We start from the raw sequence: 16,640 nt of genomic DNA, 5'->3' as shown, positions 1-16,640 counted from the left end.
TAGTATTTGTTTTAAAACATACTCCAGTAATCTTTTTATGTTAATGTTAAATGTTTTATTTAGCTTAGTTTTTCCACAAAAGTCTATAAGCGATCTGATCTTACATCTTCATGATAATGTGATGAGAGAAGGGAATTTCTTTTTAACAGTGCCTTAGATTCCTTCTTTCAAAAGTTTTATTTGGATTTGCGTCATGGATTTTGGAAAAGCCCTGCAAGCTTGACCAAAATATGATCATTAAGTCTCTGCTGTCTCTCACATTTTTGCACATATATGGAAATATATTCAAATGGGTGGTGTGAACACGAACTGCTGACCGAAACTCTTTTTGGATGAATTTTTTTTTTTTTTTTTTGTGCGGCCTGTTTCAAAATGCCAAATATTACTCATCCATCATAATGGAGGCACAATCAAAAAATGAATAACATCATAAACAAACTCTTTTCATCCCATTAAGGCTGCTCGCTTTAGACATTTCAGTATTTCTGTCCTTGAATAAAATTCCTTTCTGTTGGCTACAAACACTAGTTAAGAGTCAGAGCAGCACATACAAGCTTTATTTAGACAGCCGTAAATAGCAGAAGAGTAGAAAAATCCTATTTATGAAGCTGAGATAGAAATCCATTTCGTGACTATAACAACAGGTTTGTATAAACCAGACCCCTAAAATGCAAATGCATTGGGATTGGTTGTCTTTTGTGTAGGCGTCATGTCATGTCTGTAGTAATTACATTGCAGAAGAGTCAATTACCCATTTAAATTTATGCAGCGACAATTTAAATGGCAGACGCATTACGAATGTTTGCTTTCATGCACTGGTAACAGAGTGGGAATCAGTGAATCAGACTTGCTAATTCATTTATTTTATTTCAAATAAAAATCCAACACACTTGTTTACTCCGAAAGAGATGGACAAAAATGGAACAAAAAGGTGTGAATAATAATATTTGATTTGGTAGGTTGCAATTAAAAGGTTATGAACTGCACTGACAGGTTTAAGAGAGATTTGGTGTGCGGTTGTTGTTGACAGCCAGTTTTCTCTGCCCAAGCTACGCCACCACCTTCTTAACAAACAGGATCAAAATATATCTGCTAGGCTCTGATAAGAAGAAACCAAAGATAAGTGCTGCATTACTGCCATTTATACAGCTTTTAAGAAGCAGAATTATATGCAGAGATACATGCTGATGTTTTGTAAAAACACAGATTAGTGGTGGGCATAAGTCTCTCTTTCTCAGCACTGCCAGTGCAACCTGTGCCAGCTGTCTGACAAGTCAAACCCATCAGAGCCGTGACCTTTTTGAGAAAGGGCAGACCTGCGGCTTAATCATTCTGGTGAGAGGCTGTGCCCACATCTCTCCCCGGAGCCGGAGACGCAGCTCCTCCGGTTACATACTGGCAGCTTGGCAGGGCAGAGGTTTGGTAACAGATACTGGCTGAGAAGATCTCTGTCAGACTCATTTTGTAAACTGTGTCTTAGGTGATGTCTGTCATTTTTGAAAAAGTTAGATAATGCTTCCTTCTAACTCAGCTTAATATGCAACTTCAGGTAAGCAAATTATGTGGCTTTGTGGTGCTGTCAAAACATTGCTCAAATTGCTAACGCCACCAATGCAGTTTGGTGGTGTGAAAAATTACATAATGATGTCACCATATGTGATGACGTAAAAAGAACCAATGAATCTGTTAGTTGAGATGATTAATTGAAACAAATCATTCAAAACAGCCAATTCACCGCAATGATGCAGACTTCTCATCGCTATTTTGAGCTGTCTGCCACAGCAACAAGGCACAAATAACGGCTGAGCTATCGATTTAGTGAACCAATAGACTTTAGTCAGGTTAGATGCCATACTGTTTATAACGTGGATGAAAATGAGGCTGTGGGGGCTAGACTTACAGTCTTTACAATGACATGAATGTAATTTTCATAGCTTACAATTTCCAAAAACTGTTATGGAGTTTTGTCTATTAAAGCAACGATTGGTATGTCTATGGCAGAAAAGGGGAGTGTTCAGGAAACCTGTTATTAATTGTGAAATTCCATTTGGAGGCATTAGCGATGCAAAAAATATACACTTCCCTTTTAAATTTCACCCACAATTCTGTTCATTTAAACTTGGAAGTGCTGCAGGGATGACATAGGTTTATAGGCCAAAATCTGGAAATGAGTTGGCATTTGAGCATTTCCAATTCCACCATCCTAAAGTCAATGGGTTTTATTGAAAAGGTTGTTGGTTAAACGCCTGAAATAACATCTGTGGTCAACACAAGCTCAAGATATTTTCACATTTTAGTCTATGACATAAAATAAACCAGTAATTCCTCCTTGTGTTTTTTAAATAGCTTTTACTCTTCTTGAACAAATGGATACATTTCCAGCATGCCAAACAAATTAATCTACTCACTAGTCACCACCTCATTATGTTTATAATCACACCCTTGAAAACTATTCTAAATATTCTGACTTTCAGGGATTTTTTTTTAAAATAAAGACAATGTTGTTGAAAGCTTAATGCTGGTGATGTTTCTGAAGATTATCATAATGAACAAAATGTGTATGAATCAAATCTTTATTGGTCACAGAGCTTATTTTCTGCATAATCCAAAAGCCAAAGAAAAAAATTCTATTGGGTTTTTGTGAGGGAACTTCCAGGTTGATCTACAAAAAACAACCAATGCAGCTCTATTCAGATCAATATAATAATTTCACAGTAGTGATAAACGGTGCCCCGCATCAATAAATTTTATGAATGTAAAAAGCAAATGGGCATAATTCTAACAAATGAGAATTTATAAAATTACTTTGCGTGTAAAAAAAAAAAAAAAAGGCATAGCCTATACATCGCCCTGCAAACATCACATAAACATTTACAGATTTGTCATATCATAACTAAAAGATATTGAAAAAGAGAACTCTGAGAATTCCTAAATTAGATTTTCAGGGGATCTCGTGTGACATTCAGGGAATTTCAGTTTTCTAACACTATGGATTTGTCAAAACAGCTAGACTGAATTAAGCATCTTCTCCAGCACATTAGCCATTCTTTAATCTCCTCTCTCTTTCCTTTTGCCACCTCACACTTCTTCCACAGTGCATTGAGAAAGCCTGCTTTTGGAAGGACTTGGGCAGCGCCCGCTATTTTACATTTTCATCATTCATCAGGCAACCATGGCTACGGCTCACAACATTGCCTCACACAAGTCCTAATGACATAAGCGCTCTTTCCTGGATGCCGTCTCCCCGGCTCCATCCCTGAACAGACTTACTCAAAACTCATCTGCTATTGTACTCTCTCACTGTGTGGCTATGGAACCATCAGTGTCAGCATTAGAACCTTCTGGAATTCTCATCCAGAGGAGAGAGACTCTTCCAAACCTTGCCTCAGCCTCTCCAGAGCTCAGAGCTGAGGCACCTCATATGAATCATTTATTTCGATGGTGGCCACCAGAAACCACCTCTTGGTTTTTTCACCCCCATATGTTCCTTCATAATGCAGTGACGCTGATAGTATGCATTCGTGGGTTTCTTCCATCACTGCACAGCTATTCAGATTTATAGCCCAAACCATAGTGTTTGTGTATATTTTATCCTTAAAATCCCAATATCATCCCATTACATATCAATTTGAATCATCAAGGATAGATTATTTTATTCTCACAGAGAGAAGATTCCTAGAGCAAACAATTAACAACAACAAAAAAACGGAAGTTAGTCTAACTGTTAATTATGTGCAACCTTCTCACTAGATCATTTTTACCATTTTGTTGACATGGCTACTTTACATAGCCTATAATATTGTTTTAGCAACAACACACACAATACTAATAATTATTAGCATTTTTACATTTACTGTACATTTATGCAATTGCATACTAACACTGCATTCAGGTATGAATTTTAGAGAAGATGATGAATACCACTGTCTGCATGTATGTGTATGGATGCTTTGAAAACATTTGGCTATAATCACACCAATAAAGATGTAGCCTAATAACAATGATGTTGAACTGAATAAATGAATTAATAAAACATAAGCATTTCCTTAAGCACGTTAAAATAAGCCCAACGTACATATTTTGTTTTAAAATCAAATAAACAATACAAACCCCCAAGTCATACATTTCAGCAAAGAAATTTCATTCGAACTGCGCAATCAGTGCGCAGCTTTAACACACAAAAAACTTTTGTGACCGAAAACGGAAGTAGTTCAAAGAAACTCCCGCGTAGTTTTCATTGTTTGGCTAAGCCATGTGCGTTTGATGGAGATGCAGTGTTTACAACCGAATGACTGCGATGTCTAAACTAAAGAGGAAGAAATCAGCGATTGAGGAGAGTAGATGCGAGCAGAAGACGACGATCAAAAAGTCAAATGGCAGTCTGAGTGCAGAACAGGACAGCAGCAGCAGCAAAACATTTACATGCAGGTACGAAGTCTAATGTCACGGCAGTTAATACCAAAGGTATTCTATAGTCTTTGTTAATACTCAGCAAATTAAGCTCTCTTCATAATATTATGATACAATATACATTTCTGTAACGATATTTTGACTCAATATTATTTTCTGTTAAATTTTACAGGGCGAGATGGTGGGAGAGTTCTGAATTAAGTGATGTGGAGAGACTCTGGGCTCTTACCTTGAGAGCTTTTTGCCCAACCCTGCAGTCTGATCAGGAAGAATGTATCCCACAGCTCCCCCCACCTTCATCCACGGTAAAACATCAGCTTATCATCAGTGGTTATCATGGAAGAGGGAGGGGCTCTGTGTTTGTAGATCAGTTTGGAGTAGTTAGGAGGTTCATCATGCAGTGTTTAATATACTTTGTAGTATTTATTGAGTCTCATACTATTGCATGACCCTTTTTCATATAGTTTGAATACTTTTGTCCTGAAATGGATATTAGATGCAAATTAACACTGTAAGCCTTAAGGTCTAAAGATGACCTTATACCGTCACATCATAAACACTTCATTTCCTTCACCAAAATGTCACTTATGAATTACCAATAATATATCACTGTCTTTAAAAGCAGGACCCACCCTCTAACTGTGAGACCTTGAATCTCAGATTTTCCTCTGTACATGGGAAAAGTAGGCTCGATGTTATTTTCCATGGAGAGGAGAGGATGGACAGTACTGAATTGTCCTTTCCAGAATTGTCAACAAGACTGTGGTGTGTTGTCCTGGGCAACATGTTTATTTAATAAATGACATTTTCCATGAAATGGGTCCAATTTGGTGTCTCATTACTTAAAAACATACAACAAATAACATTTGAGGTGCAAATCCCAAACAGTTAAAATCATAAAGCAATATCAGAATTTTAGTTTGAAATCTGTTTAATTAATTCTGTTGATTGCATTTAATTTAATTTTATGGACATAAGTGTGACCCTGGACCACAAAACCAGTCTTAAGTCACTGGGGTATATTTGTAGCAATAGCCAAAAATACATTGTATGGGTCAGAATGATCAATTATTCTTTTATGCCAAAAATAATTAGGATGTTAAGTAAAGATCACGTTCCATGAAGATATTTAGTAAATTTCTTACCAGAAATATATATAAACTATATATCAAAAATCAACATTTTTGATTAGTAATATGTATTGCTAAGAACTTCATTTGGTCATTTGGACAACTTTAAAGGCGATTCAAATAAAAAGGTGACTCGGTCAAATATTGTCCTATCATAACAAACCGTACATCAATGGAAATCTTATTTATTCAGCTTTCAGATGATGTATAAATCAATTTCGAAAAAAAATTGGCACTTAAGACTGGTTTTGTGGTACAGGGTCACAAATAAAGTTTTAATTGTAAATTTTATTTTATAGAAAACATATATTTACTAGAAATTACTTAGTTTTAAATTGGACTTTTTTGGTATCACGTTTACAAAAATTATATTTTATATTCAGTTTTTCCATATAAAATATAGAATATGTAGTTTAATCTCCTGAGAGGGACAATCAACATTTTCTGAAGGTAAATAAGCACCTCCTGTCATTGACCTTTTTAATATTATTTCTTTAGTAATTCTATGTAATAATTTGTTTCCTTTAAAGTGCCAAATAAACATTTATTTCCATAGTGTTTATCTTTAAAAATTATGCAGTGTTAAAAAAAAAAAGCAAATGAATGTCTCTTGTTTTTTTGTTGTTGTTGAAAAATATGCAAATATAATGGTTTTCTGGCATCAGTTGTTTTTTATTTGGCTCTCTGTCACATGTCAGTTTGGGTTTAGATGTGTCTGATGTCATGACTTCATACTTTTATTTGGCTGTTCTTCGGAACCACTAACAAAGCTGGTATCCAAACAGCACATTTTGTGTAAAATGTTTAAATTATGTTGCTAATTGTGTGATAATTTGTGTAATACAGTGTGATTTCATCTCTGTTTCTTCAGAAAACTCCTGTACAAAAAGTAAGTGAGTGGAGGTGGTGCAGTGCAGATGATGATGTTAATCCCCCTCCGGATTTGCCCGCTCCGTCTTTCCTCAACAACCCACCACCAGTGAATGAGGTCAAGAACCCTTTACAACCTCCAGCTGCAATGAACATGGGAGAATGTAGTCCACCAGCCATCGCTAATCAAGAGAATCATGCATCTTCACCTGATCAGGAGAGTGTGTCGGTATGTGACGTACAAACCGCTCAGCAGCGCCACCTAGAAGACAAAGTCAATTGCATTGAGGATCGTGAATTGTCAGATAAACAGGGTGACAAATTTGACCAAGTGGGGAAAGTCTCTAAAACGCAAGAAGTCACAAGAGAATCTGGAGCAGGATTGGATGTGGAATCTGGAGCAGGGAAGGGGGCAAAAACAGGTGCAGGAGGATCTGGATCATGGTTAAGAACAATGTCTGAAGCAGAAGGATTGGTATCAGGCATGGGAACAAAACAAGGAGCAGGTGGATCTGGATCAGGGCAGAAAGCAAAATCTGGAGCAAGTCAGCGAGCAAAATCGGGAGTAAGAGGATCTGGATTGGTGCAGGGATCAAAATCTGGAGTGGGATTGGATGCAGAATCTGGACCAGGGAAGGGGGTAAAAACAGGTGCAGGAGGATCTGGATCATGGTTAAGAACAATGTCTGAAGCAGAAGGATTGGTATCAGGCATGGGAACAAAACAAGGAGCAGGTGGATCTGGATCAGGGCAGAAAGCAAAATCTGGAGCAAGTCAGCGAGCAAAATCGGGAGTAAGAGGATCTGGATTGGTGCAGGGATCAAAATCTGGAGTGGGATTGGATGCAGAATCTGGACCAGGGAAGGGGGTAAAAACAGGTGCAGGAGGATCTGGATCACGGCTAAGAACAATATCTGAAGCAGTTTCAAGCATGGGAACGAAACACGGAGCAAGTGGATCTGGATCATGGCAGAGAGCAAAATCAGGGCTAGGAGGATTTGAGTCAGGTCTGGGAACAAATTCAAGAGAAAGTGGATCTGGATTGGGGCAGGGAACAAAATCTGGATTGAATTTGGGGGAAAAATCTGGGACAGAAGAATCTGGAGCAGCATCTGGATCAGGACTGGAGACAAAATTAGTAGCAGAAGGATCCGGAACCGCAACTGGATCGGGACTGGGAACAAAATCAGAAACAGAAGGATCTGGAGCAGCATCTGGATCAGGACTGGAGTGCTGCCCAATGTGTCTGATGCCGTTTCCTGCAGGGTGAGTGAACATTTCATATAAATAGGTCAAAAAATCCACAAAGTTGATTGATTTCGCAATGCAGAACCAAAGATGACAACAATATCAATAGCATGTAATGCTTCAACAACCCAAAATGTCACATTAGGTGACTGCCACGAAATATCCAGCAATATCCCAACATTCTTCAATTTGGCATTGCTTTTGGCAGCTGAATGGCCAGAGAAGTTTTAGCAAATAATCTAATTAGAAATCGTTGTGAATAAAATTACATTTGTATTACGAAAGTTTTTTTTTTCTTCTTCACTCAAGTTCTGATTTCTCAGAAGCTCATTAAAAAGTCTCAGAATTCAGGTGTTTTGTTTCAGAACAACAAAAGCAGCTCAGTTCAAATGAGGATGCAGGAGAAGTGATCTGCTCTCACTGTAGAGTAGATGCATGTTCTGGAACAGCAGAGAGTAGAAGACTGAGATCAGCTTTGGCACTAGAGATGTTTAGCTGGCTCTTTAGGTAAAGCCAGAACATACATGCGCTCACTCTCATGAACCCCTTGGCAAAACAGCTTCACTAGGCTGTAAGATGAAGTGTTGGTGGATAGAATCATGCATTCTATGACCTCTTTCAAACGGCCAAAATAAAATTAGTCATTTGCTGGAGAAAGACATTTTATTTTTCCTAAATGAAATGGATTTGAGTGTTTGCGCCTTGGGTGCTGGTGGAGCGCTGCAAGATGGATATCGCAGCCACGCTTATGTAACTCACTCCTGGATGTGATGTCATCGCTGCAGATGTAGAGCAGAGGATCCAGTTCAGATGGGATTTATATTTATTTGATGCTTTATGAACACTTGATTCTTTATTTTGATTGATGAACATAGCAACGTTTAGCAGCTGTTATTGTTGTTGTATTATAGTATGAAGTATGCAAAGTATTACACAACACATGACGCTGAATTCTGGGACTTAAACAATAATGAGGTAGTACAGTGTTTGTTTCAGATGGAAATACCCCACTACTTTATGGCAAACCATTTAAAAATCACTCTGCATTTGGAGAATTATGAGTTTTGTTATTTGGGTTGTTTAAATAGAATTACTTTTGGAAAGTTGATCTAAATCGAGCAAAGTTGACGTCTTGCAATGTAACATGATTTAAAATGCATTTTTCTTATATAATTACATGTTTTTTTTTAGTTCTAATTAATTGAGAGACTACATGGAATATTTGTACTTTTAAAGTGCCCCATTATGGATTTTTGAAAATTACCTTTCATGCAGTGTAACAGCTCTAAGTGAACGAAAACATCCTGCAAAATTTTAAATCTGAAAGTATCCCACTCTATATAAGGCAGTGCTTGTACGTCATCCATTCAGAATCTTTTCCTTCAGCCAACCTTCTACGAGAAGCAAGAAGCCTACCAAACAAGACTACTCACCGTGATCTACACGCTGCAGCGGACACGCCTTCTCTTCCCATGCTGTGTTCTGAGCTTCGAAAGCAAAGATGACTCACGATTGCCTCTCCTGTGCGGAGCCAATCGAATCTTCTGATGGCCATGAATCGTGCATCTTCTGCCTCGGTCGCGCCCACACAGAGGCGGCACTTGGGGGGGTCGGACTGCCCCCACTGTTGGGATATGAGTCTCCGGACTCTCAGGCTCCGTGTGGCCATCATCCAAGGCGATGAACTCACCCAACTAATTCTGTCACGCTCTTCCTCTGCAGCCTCTTTCGAGCCTCTTTCAAGTGCTGCGAGTTTCTAATGTGGATCTGTCAGGATCAGGTGACGAGCCCGCGCCGGCTCAGTGCCCACGCGCTTCTCACCCCCCTGCTGCAGGTCCCCTTCCAGTGCGCTTCATGACCGCTGATCTCCGCCCCTCCCCCGACGCTCAAGATGTGGTGTCTTTCAGTGCCATAGTGGCCGCTGACGAGGAGGATGATGCCATTTCGGTGGCAGCGTCTGCGAGAGAGGAGTGGTCTAACAGCCTGCTGGATTACACTACACCCCACGGCAGCAACGCGGGGGACCTCCATCACAGTGATGTCGAGCTCCTAAGCGTCCTGTCTAAGGCAGTGGATGTGCTCGGTTTGGAGTGGGCGCCTCCTACCGAGCCGGCCAGAAGCCGCCGACGAGTGGTACCTCCAGTCGGATCGCGGCCGAAAAGACACCCCGTGGAGACCCAGCCCCCTTTTTCTCTGCGGTGCACGACGAGTTAAGTCGTGGAACACACCGCTCACCAGTCGGGTGCATAATCCGGGATCCTCCCTCCTGTCTTCTGTGGATGGTGCTGACCAAGTGGGGTATGTCAAACTCCCCCCCGTGGAAGAAGCCGTTGCTGCCCATCTCTGTCCTTCGGTGAACTGGAGAGTGAGAAACAACGCGTCTCTCCTCTCTAAACCTTGCCGTGCCACTGCAAACCTAACCGGCAAGGCTTTCTCCGCGGCGGGCCAAGCAGCTTCAGCACTGCACGTGATGGCGATACTCCAGGTGTATCAGGCCAAGTTGCTCAAGTCTCTGGATGAGGACGGGCTGGACCCTGAAGTGTTTAAAGAGCTCCGACACGCCACAGATCTGGCCCTCAGAGCGATGAAGGTGACAGCTTGAGCGATCGGCCGCAATATGGGGAATCTTGTGGTGCTAGATCGTCACCTGTGGCTTACCCTGGACTCAGAGACTCAGAGAAAACGGCCCTTCTGGACGCTCCCGTGAATCCCTCAGGTCTCTTCGGAGCGGCGGTGGAGACGTTCACAGAGCGCTTTGTTGAAGCGCAGAAGCAGTTGAAAGCCATTAGCCACTTCCTGCTAAAGTGCGAAACCTCCTGCGCGTTCCCGCTCCTCCTCCTGCTGCTGTTCGACGCAAACAGGAGCCGGCGGTGAGGTCAAGACAACCGTGGCCGAAGCGCCATCAGGGCTCGAAGGGCCAGAGACCCCGCCCTGACAGAAACGGCGGACCACGGGCACCGGAATCGAAGCCGTGTTCCTGATGCTGTCTCTCGGAGGAGGAAATCTGCACCCAGCGGCGAAGTCGTTATGAACTCAATAAATCAATAAAGAACGGCTACACGCTTCAGTTCTTCCGCAGACCGCCCCGTTTCAACGGTGTGTTAATGTCCACTGTACGGGAGCAGAATGCCTCAGTTCTGCGAGAGGAAATACAAAATTTTCTCACAAAGCACGCTGTAGAGGCAGTGCCCCTCACAGATTGGAGATTGGTTTATCTCCGTGGATTTAAAGGATGCTTATTTTCACATTCAGGAAGCCCCCCGCCACAGGCGCTTCCTGAGATTTGCATTCAAGGGGATAGCGTACCAATTCACGGTCCTGCCCTTCGGCTTATGTCTGGCCCCTTGTACGTTTACGAAATGCAAGGACACTGCTCTCTCTCCTCTGAAGCAGAGCAGAATGCACATACTGAACTATCTTGACGACTGGCTAGTCTTAGCCCAATCAGAGAGTGCGCTGCTCAGCAACAAACTCAAACTCCTCGCTCATGTTCAGAGCTTAGGACTGACTGTAAATATGCAAAAGAGCATGCTGGTACCGAGCCAGAACATCTCCTTTTTAGGAGTGGAACTGAACTCAATCAATATGCGAGTGCGTCTGTCGGAGAAGCGCTCACAAAAACTGATCATCTCTCTTGCAGTCTTCAAATTAGATCGTTCTTCCCCGCTAAAATGCTTTCAGAGGACGCTCGGCCAGATGGCTGCTGCCTTGACAGTGTGCAATCTAGGGCTCCTACATATGCGACCACTTCAGCTCTGGCTAAAGAGCCGGGTGCCACAGAACGCATGGCGCACGGGCACCTTGCACATCAAAGTGACGCGCGACTGTTTGCATACGCTGACCCCTTGGCGTGATAAGACTCTGTATCACCGGGGTGTTCGTATTGGCCAAGTGTTCAGGAGAAAGAATGTTACGACAGATGCATCGAGCACGGGCTGGGGAGCCATTTGCGATGGCAGACCAGCCTTCGGGACATGGTCAGAAACGGAGAAGTCATGGAACATAAACTGTCTGGAGCTCCGTGCTGTACACCTAGTGCTCGAGTGCTTTCTCCCGGACATTCAACGTCATGTTCTCATCAGGACGGACAGCATGACAGTGGTAGTGTTTATAAATCACCAAGGCGGTGTGAACTCGCGACCACTGCTGCGGCTGGCGAGAGACCTCCTCTCCATCCGGGCAGTACATGTTCCCGGACGCCTGAACTACGGTGGAGATTTACTGTCAAGGGGTGGGGTAATCCACGGGGAGTGGAGATTACACCCTCTGACAGTCAGAATGATTTGGAGTGTATTCGGCAAGGCGGAGGTGGATCTCTTCGCATCAGCGGAGAACACTCACTGCCCGCTGTTTTATTCATTAACACACTCTCCCCTGGGAGTGGATGCACTAGCTCACACTCTCCCCTGGGAGTGGATGCACTAGCTCACAGCTGGCTCCTTCCAAATCGCCCGATCGGCAGAAATGACCCGATCTTAAGTTTTTTAAAAGGCGCAAAAAGGCTGAACCCTCCTCGCCCTTCTACTCTACCCACTTGGGACTTGGCCCTTGTGCTTGATTCTCCCCCGTTCGAGCCCATACAATCAGCGAGCTTGGGAGAGCTCTCTCTCAAGACAGCGCTCCTGCTCGTGCTGGCCTCTGTTACGGAGTCGCTTAATACACTCCTGCTGTGCCCTGTACGTGTGGTGCGCACTTATATCAAGCGCGCTAGACAGTTCAGACTCTCGGAGCAGCTATTTGTATGTTTTGGTGGACGCATAAAAGGACTGCCTGTGTCCAAGCAAAGGTTGTCACACTGGATCGTTGACGCAATTGCTTTGGCTTATAGCTCTAAGGGTGCGGAATGTCCTATAGGGGTTTGGGCCCACTCAACCTGCGGACTCGCATCCTCATGAGCCTGGGCAAATGGCACGTCTATTCAGGACATTTGTATGGTGGCAGGCTGGTCGTCACCCAGCACGTTCGCAAGGTTTTATAACCTAGATGTGTCGTCGCTTGCCTCACATGTGCTGTCATTGCACGCGCCTACTCAACCTTAGCTATGATCTGAGATGTGTATCAGTGGTTTCGACTAGGTCGTATACACCCTGTATTGACGCACCACCAATTGATGCTGTCCCTATCAGTTTATCACAGTGTTATGATATAGTTCACCATGTCTTTTAGGACTTGATCACTATCATACTCTGCTTATTGAGCACCGGTACAACCGTGCATCATAACCCATGATTCATTGAAATTAAACAATTTCAGCTAATCTATATGTGAAAGCGCCGAAGCCGCCGCCATTTCACATTCTCTGTGTCACCGGAGTTAACTCCGCCCCTGGTGTGACGTGACATCGTCTAGTTGCCGCGCCCCCGACTTTACATGGTTTCGACTAACTTGATTCAATAAGGCTTCAGTAGTATTCAAGGAAAGGGTGTTTCCCATAGCAATGTCTCGTTCCCTCATTTCGGGGAACCAAGGTTACGTGCGCAACCGAGAGCGTTTTCGCATTGGTCTGAATGAAAATGCAAATTCATTCTCTGTCACTAGGTGCCGCTTTTAGAGCGGTAAAAATAGCTGTTTCCCCGGTAACGGCTGTACACAAAGCAGCACTGCTCTCACAAAACTGCTTTATTTATTACAGGCATGATGAAATGGAAATGAAATCGACCAATCAGACCGATCACCGCAGATTAGCGTCACGGAAAGGAGGGGTTTGTAAAAATGAATTGTTTAGCGAATCTTTGGGAGTCTTTGAGCAAATAAGGTAAAAAATAAATGCATGAAAGTGTTTTTTGACATTGCATGCATGTCAGCCTGTTGTTGGGGACTCCCAAAACCAAAATATGAACCTTTCATAACCCATAATATAGGGGCACTTTAATCTTTTTATATAAATTATTTATATAAAGATAAAGTACAAAAAATTGTTTTTCACACTTTGCAGATCCACTTGCAGTATAATCTAGTTTAATGTTATTTTAGACATTTACAAATTTAAAAGTTAAAGTGTTTAATGTTCATTGTTAATTCATGTTTATTCGTAATACATAAACTAATGTTAATTTTGTAACACAGTAAGGTCTTATTTGTTAACATTGGTTAATGTATTAGCTAACATGAACTTGCAGTGAGCAATATGTTTTCCAACATTTAATCTTTGTCAATGTTAATAACTAGAAATGCAGTAGTTCATTGTTTGTTCATGTTAGTTCAAAGTGCATTAAGCATGTTAAAAAAATACCCTTTTCGTTTAAAATTTTATTAGTAAATGATGAAATTAACTTGCTGTAGAATTATTGTTTGTTCATTGTTAGTTCATGTTAACAACTGAAACCTTACTGTGAAGTGTTACTGTATTAGTATATGGAGAAATTAACTCAAACCTACATTAATAATTGTAAAAAATTTTATATTTTTTGTCAGTTAACAGCTAATACTTGACCTATGAAAACAAATTGAACTTAATTGTAAAGTGTTATCAAATTTTCCTTGCAGATTCATATACTTTTGATCTAAAATCTTAATTTTGAATTAAAACACTCAATGGAACTGTTATATATCCTGTAAATTCATATACCAGTGCTACAGGCTTTTATAGGTGTCATTTTCACCTTGCTGTCATCTTTACCCAATGCCAACTCTCCAAAAAGGCTGTTCATGAACCTTTCTGCTCGTGAACTTTGAAGCACTTCTCAGAAAGAGGAAACACTATGTTGAAACACGGCGACTGTGAGTGTACTTAAAGAGAGGAGGAAGAGAAACTCTAAGAAGGACAGTTATTCATCAAAACGGGTCAAAAAGTCACCAGATTCTTGCGAGGTCTGAGAGCAGCGCGCCCTTCGGCGTGGTGGGCAGCGCCGAACCTCGCAGAACAAGGCAGCACTTTGTTGCGAGCGCAGGGCTGGCGTGCGCTGCTGCCCGCTCTCTGCCCGCCGTGTGTACATTGGCCAGACTGCAGAGCACAGCAGAACACAGGCGGCCCCGTGAGAGAGACACAATGAGCGCTCTTGTCTAGGGAGAGACAGATAGAGAAACAGGCAGATATAAGGAGCGAGTTTCCGAGGGAGTCGATACGATCCGAGGGCAAGACTGGTGAAGAGATGGAAATCTTGATGGAGGGAATCAGGGGTGGGTTGGCACGCGTAGATTCGCAGAATGGTTTTGAGGTTTGCTGCTGGGAAGCATCAAGCCCTCTGGGTTGGAAAAGGGATTAGAGAGGAAAAGGAGTCTTGAAGGGAAAAGGAACACAAACAAATGAATGCGCCTAGAAATGAGTGGCGTTTGGGGAGGAGGAATGATCTGTCGGTCATTGGAACGTCAAATTTGAGACCTGGTGACCTCGCAGTTTATGTGTGCTTGTTAGCCGACGGCTTACTACAACAAACTATTCCTCAGTGGTTTATTTTTGTGCACACAAGTAAATTACTATAAATGGAGTTATTCACTTTGCTGTATCTGCTACTATAAAATGCTACAAAAAAAACACCTTAAACTATTAACTATTCAACTACTTAAACTATTCATGATTTAAAAATCTTCAATTCTAGAAAAAGTGCATGAATTCTAACAGCGAGGTTTTAGCAAATGCATGTTAAAAAAAAATCTGAAATGAGAAGCATAAATTATTGAAGCGTTTACAGATAAATGCTTTTTGAGTGATACCAGGGGATCCGCTACATTGCAAACAGCTTCTCCACAGTCCAAAACATACATCAACAAGCATTATTCCCAAATTGTTTTTTTTTGTTTGTTTTTTTGAGAGACAGTGAGGGGATCAATAACTTATCATGACTCAAAAAGTCTTATATTGTTTCCAAAACTGCTCATTGTGCAAGAGAGAAATGGTCTTGCTGTAGCACCCTTGTGTTTGGGTTCACAAACCACATATTACTGGAACGAGCACTGATTTCTCTTAAGTTAAGGTGTATTGGATTATTGTGTTGCTCACTATTGTTAAAAACGTATTTGTTTTTTTTGTTTTTTTCCAGGTTCACCCAAATGCAATGTGATGGTCATCTTGCACAATGTTTATCAGAGATCCATGAAGACATTATTTGGTGATGACAAGGAAATTTTGTTATATTAATTTAGATACTTGTGTTTTCCTTTATGTTGCATGTGCTTGCAAAGTATTACTTTAACATTTTGATTACTTTAACCAGAAGACCTGGAAAGAAATAGTTTACCCAAGGAGGAAGACTTGCTGAAAATGTACTCACCCTCAGGCCATCCAAGATGTAGATCAGTTTGTTTCTTCATCAGAACAGATTTGGAGAAATTTAGCCATACACCTATTGCTCATCAATGGCTCTTCTGCAGTGAATGGGTGCCGTCAGAATGAGAGTCCAAACTTCTGATAAAACATCACAATAATCCACAAGTAATCCACACAATTCAAGTCCATTAATTAATGTGTTGTAAAGTGAAAAGCTGCATGTTTGTAATAAACAAATCAGTCATTACAGTCTTTTAACTTTAAACTGTCCCTTCTGGTTCATAATCCACAATAACACTTCCTCCAGTGAAAAGGTCTGTCCCATGTTGACCTCTCACATCAAAACCCCACTGACATACTTATTTAGAACTGTTTTGGACAGTTTTCTCTTGTGTCAAACTGTGTTTGATCTGTGCATATTTCTCTCCTGATTCAGAGGAGCTTACTTATAGGACTCGTATTTCAGCCTGGTTTGAAATTAAATATGGATTTGTTTATTACAAACACGCAACTTGCGGATTACTCACATTACTAGTGGATTTTTGTGAAGTTTTTATCAGCTGTGTAAACATTCATTCTGATGGCAGCCATTCACTGAAGAGAATAGGGAGCAAGTGATGTAATGCTAAATCCTGAAGTTGAGTACATATTCAGTAACTTCTCACTTTTGGGTGAACTATTCCTTTAAATACTTCTTATAAAATATGATTGATAAATATGCATTGTGCAATAAAGACAGTGCTCTCTCACAGACCAGTGTTTTTCTTTTCTTTCTT

General features: G+C 41.3%; 1 protein-coding gene across 1 annotated transcript; it reads left to right on the top strand.

The window, feature by feature from the left end:
• Positions 1 to 2,914: 2,914 nt before the first annotated feature.
• Positions 2,915 to 16,549, top strand: si:ch73-70k4.1 (fibroin heavy chain). The gene is made up of 4 exons (XM_058784619.1): positions 2,915 to 4,428; positions 4,583 to 4,715; positions 6,412 to 7,676; positions 15,638 to 16,549. The coding sequence occupies exons 1-4, from the start codon at positions 4,289 to 4,291 to the stop codon at positions 15,708 to 15,710; spliced, it is 1,611 nt and encodes a 536-aa protein (XP_058640602.1). The 5' UTR covers positions 2,915 to 4,288; the 3' UTR covers positions 15,711 to 16,549.
• Positions 16,550 to 16,640: the final 91 nt, after the last annotated feature.

This window comes from Onychostoma macrolepis, chromosome 08 (genome assembly GCF_012432095.1).
Source record: "Onychostoma macrolepis isolate SWU-2019 chromosome 08, ASM1243209v1, whole genome shotgun sequence".
NCBI classification, from domain to species: domain Eukaryota; kingdom Metazoa; phylum Chordata; class Actinopteri; order Cypriniformes; family Cyprinidae; genus Onychostoma; species Onychostoma macrolepis.
The sequence above is the reverse complement of the archived record's forward strand: the minus strand, read 5'-3'. Positions and strand labels throughout refer to the sequence as shown.

What these genes read in the sequence shown, in the direction of transcription:
- si:ch73-70k4.1 (XM_058784619.1), top strand. Translation starts at nt 4,289, where the DNA reads ATGACTGCGATGTCTAAACTAAAGAGGAAGAAATCAGCGATTGAGGAG. An exon ending in TCCCCCCACCTTCATCCACG is followed by an intron (nt 4,716 to 6,411) that starts GTAAAACATCAG and finishes CTGTTTCTTCAG; the next exon opens with AAAACTCCTGTACAAAAAGT. An exon ending in CTGATGCCGTTTCCTGCAGG is followed by an intron (nt 7,677 to 15,637) that starts GTGAGTGAACAT and finishes GTTTTTTTCCAG; the next exon opens with GTTCACCCAAATGCAATGTG.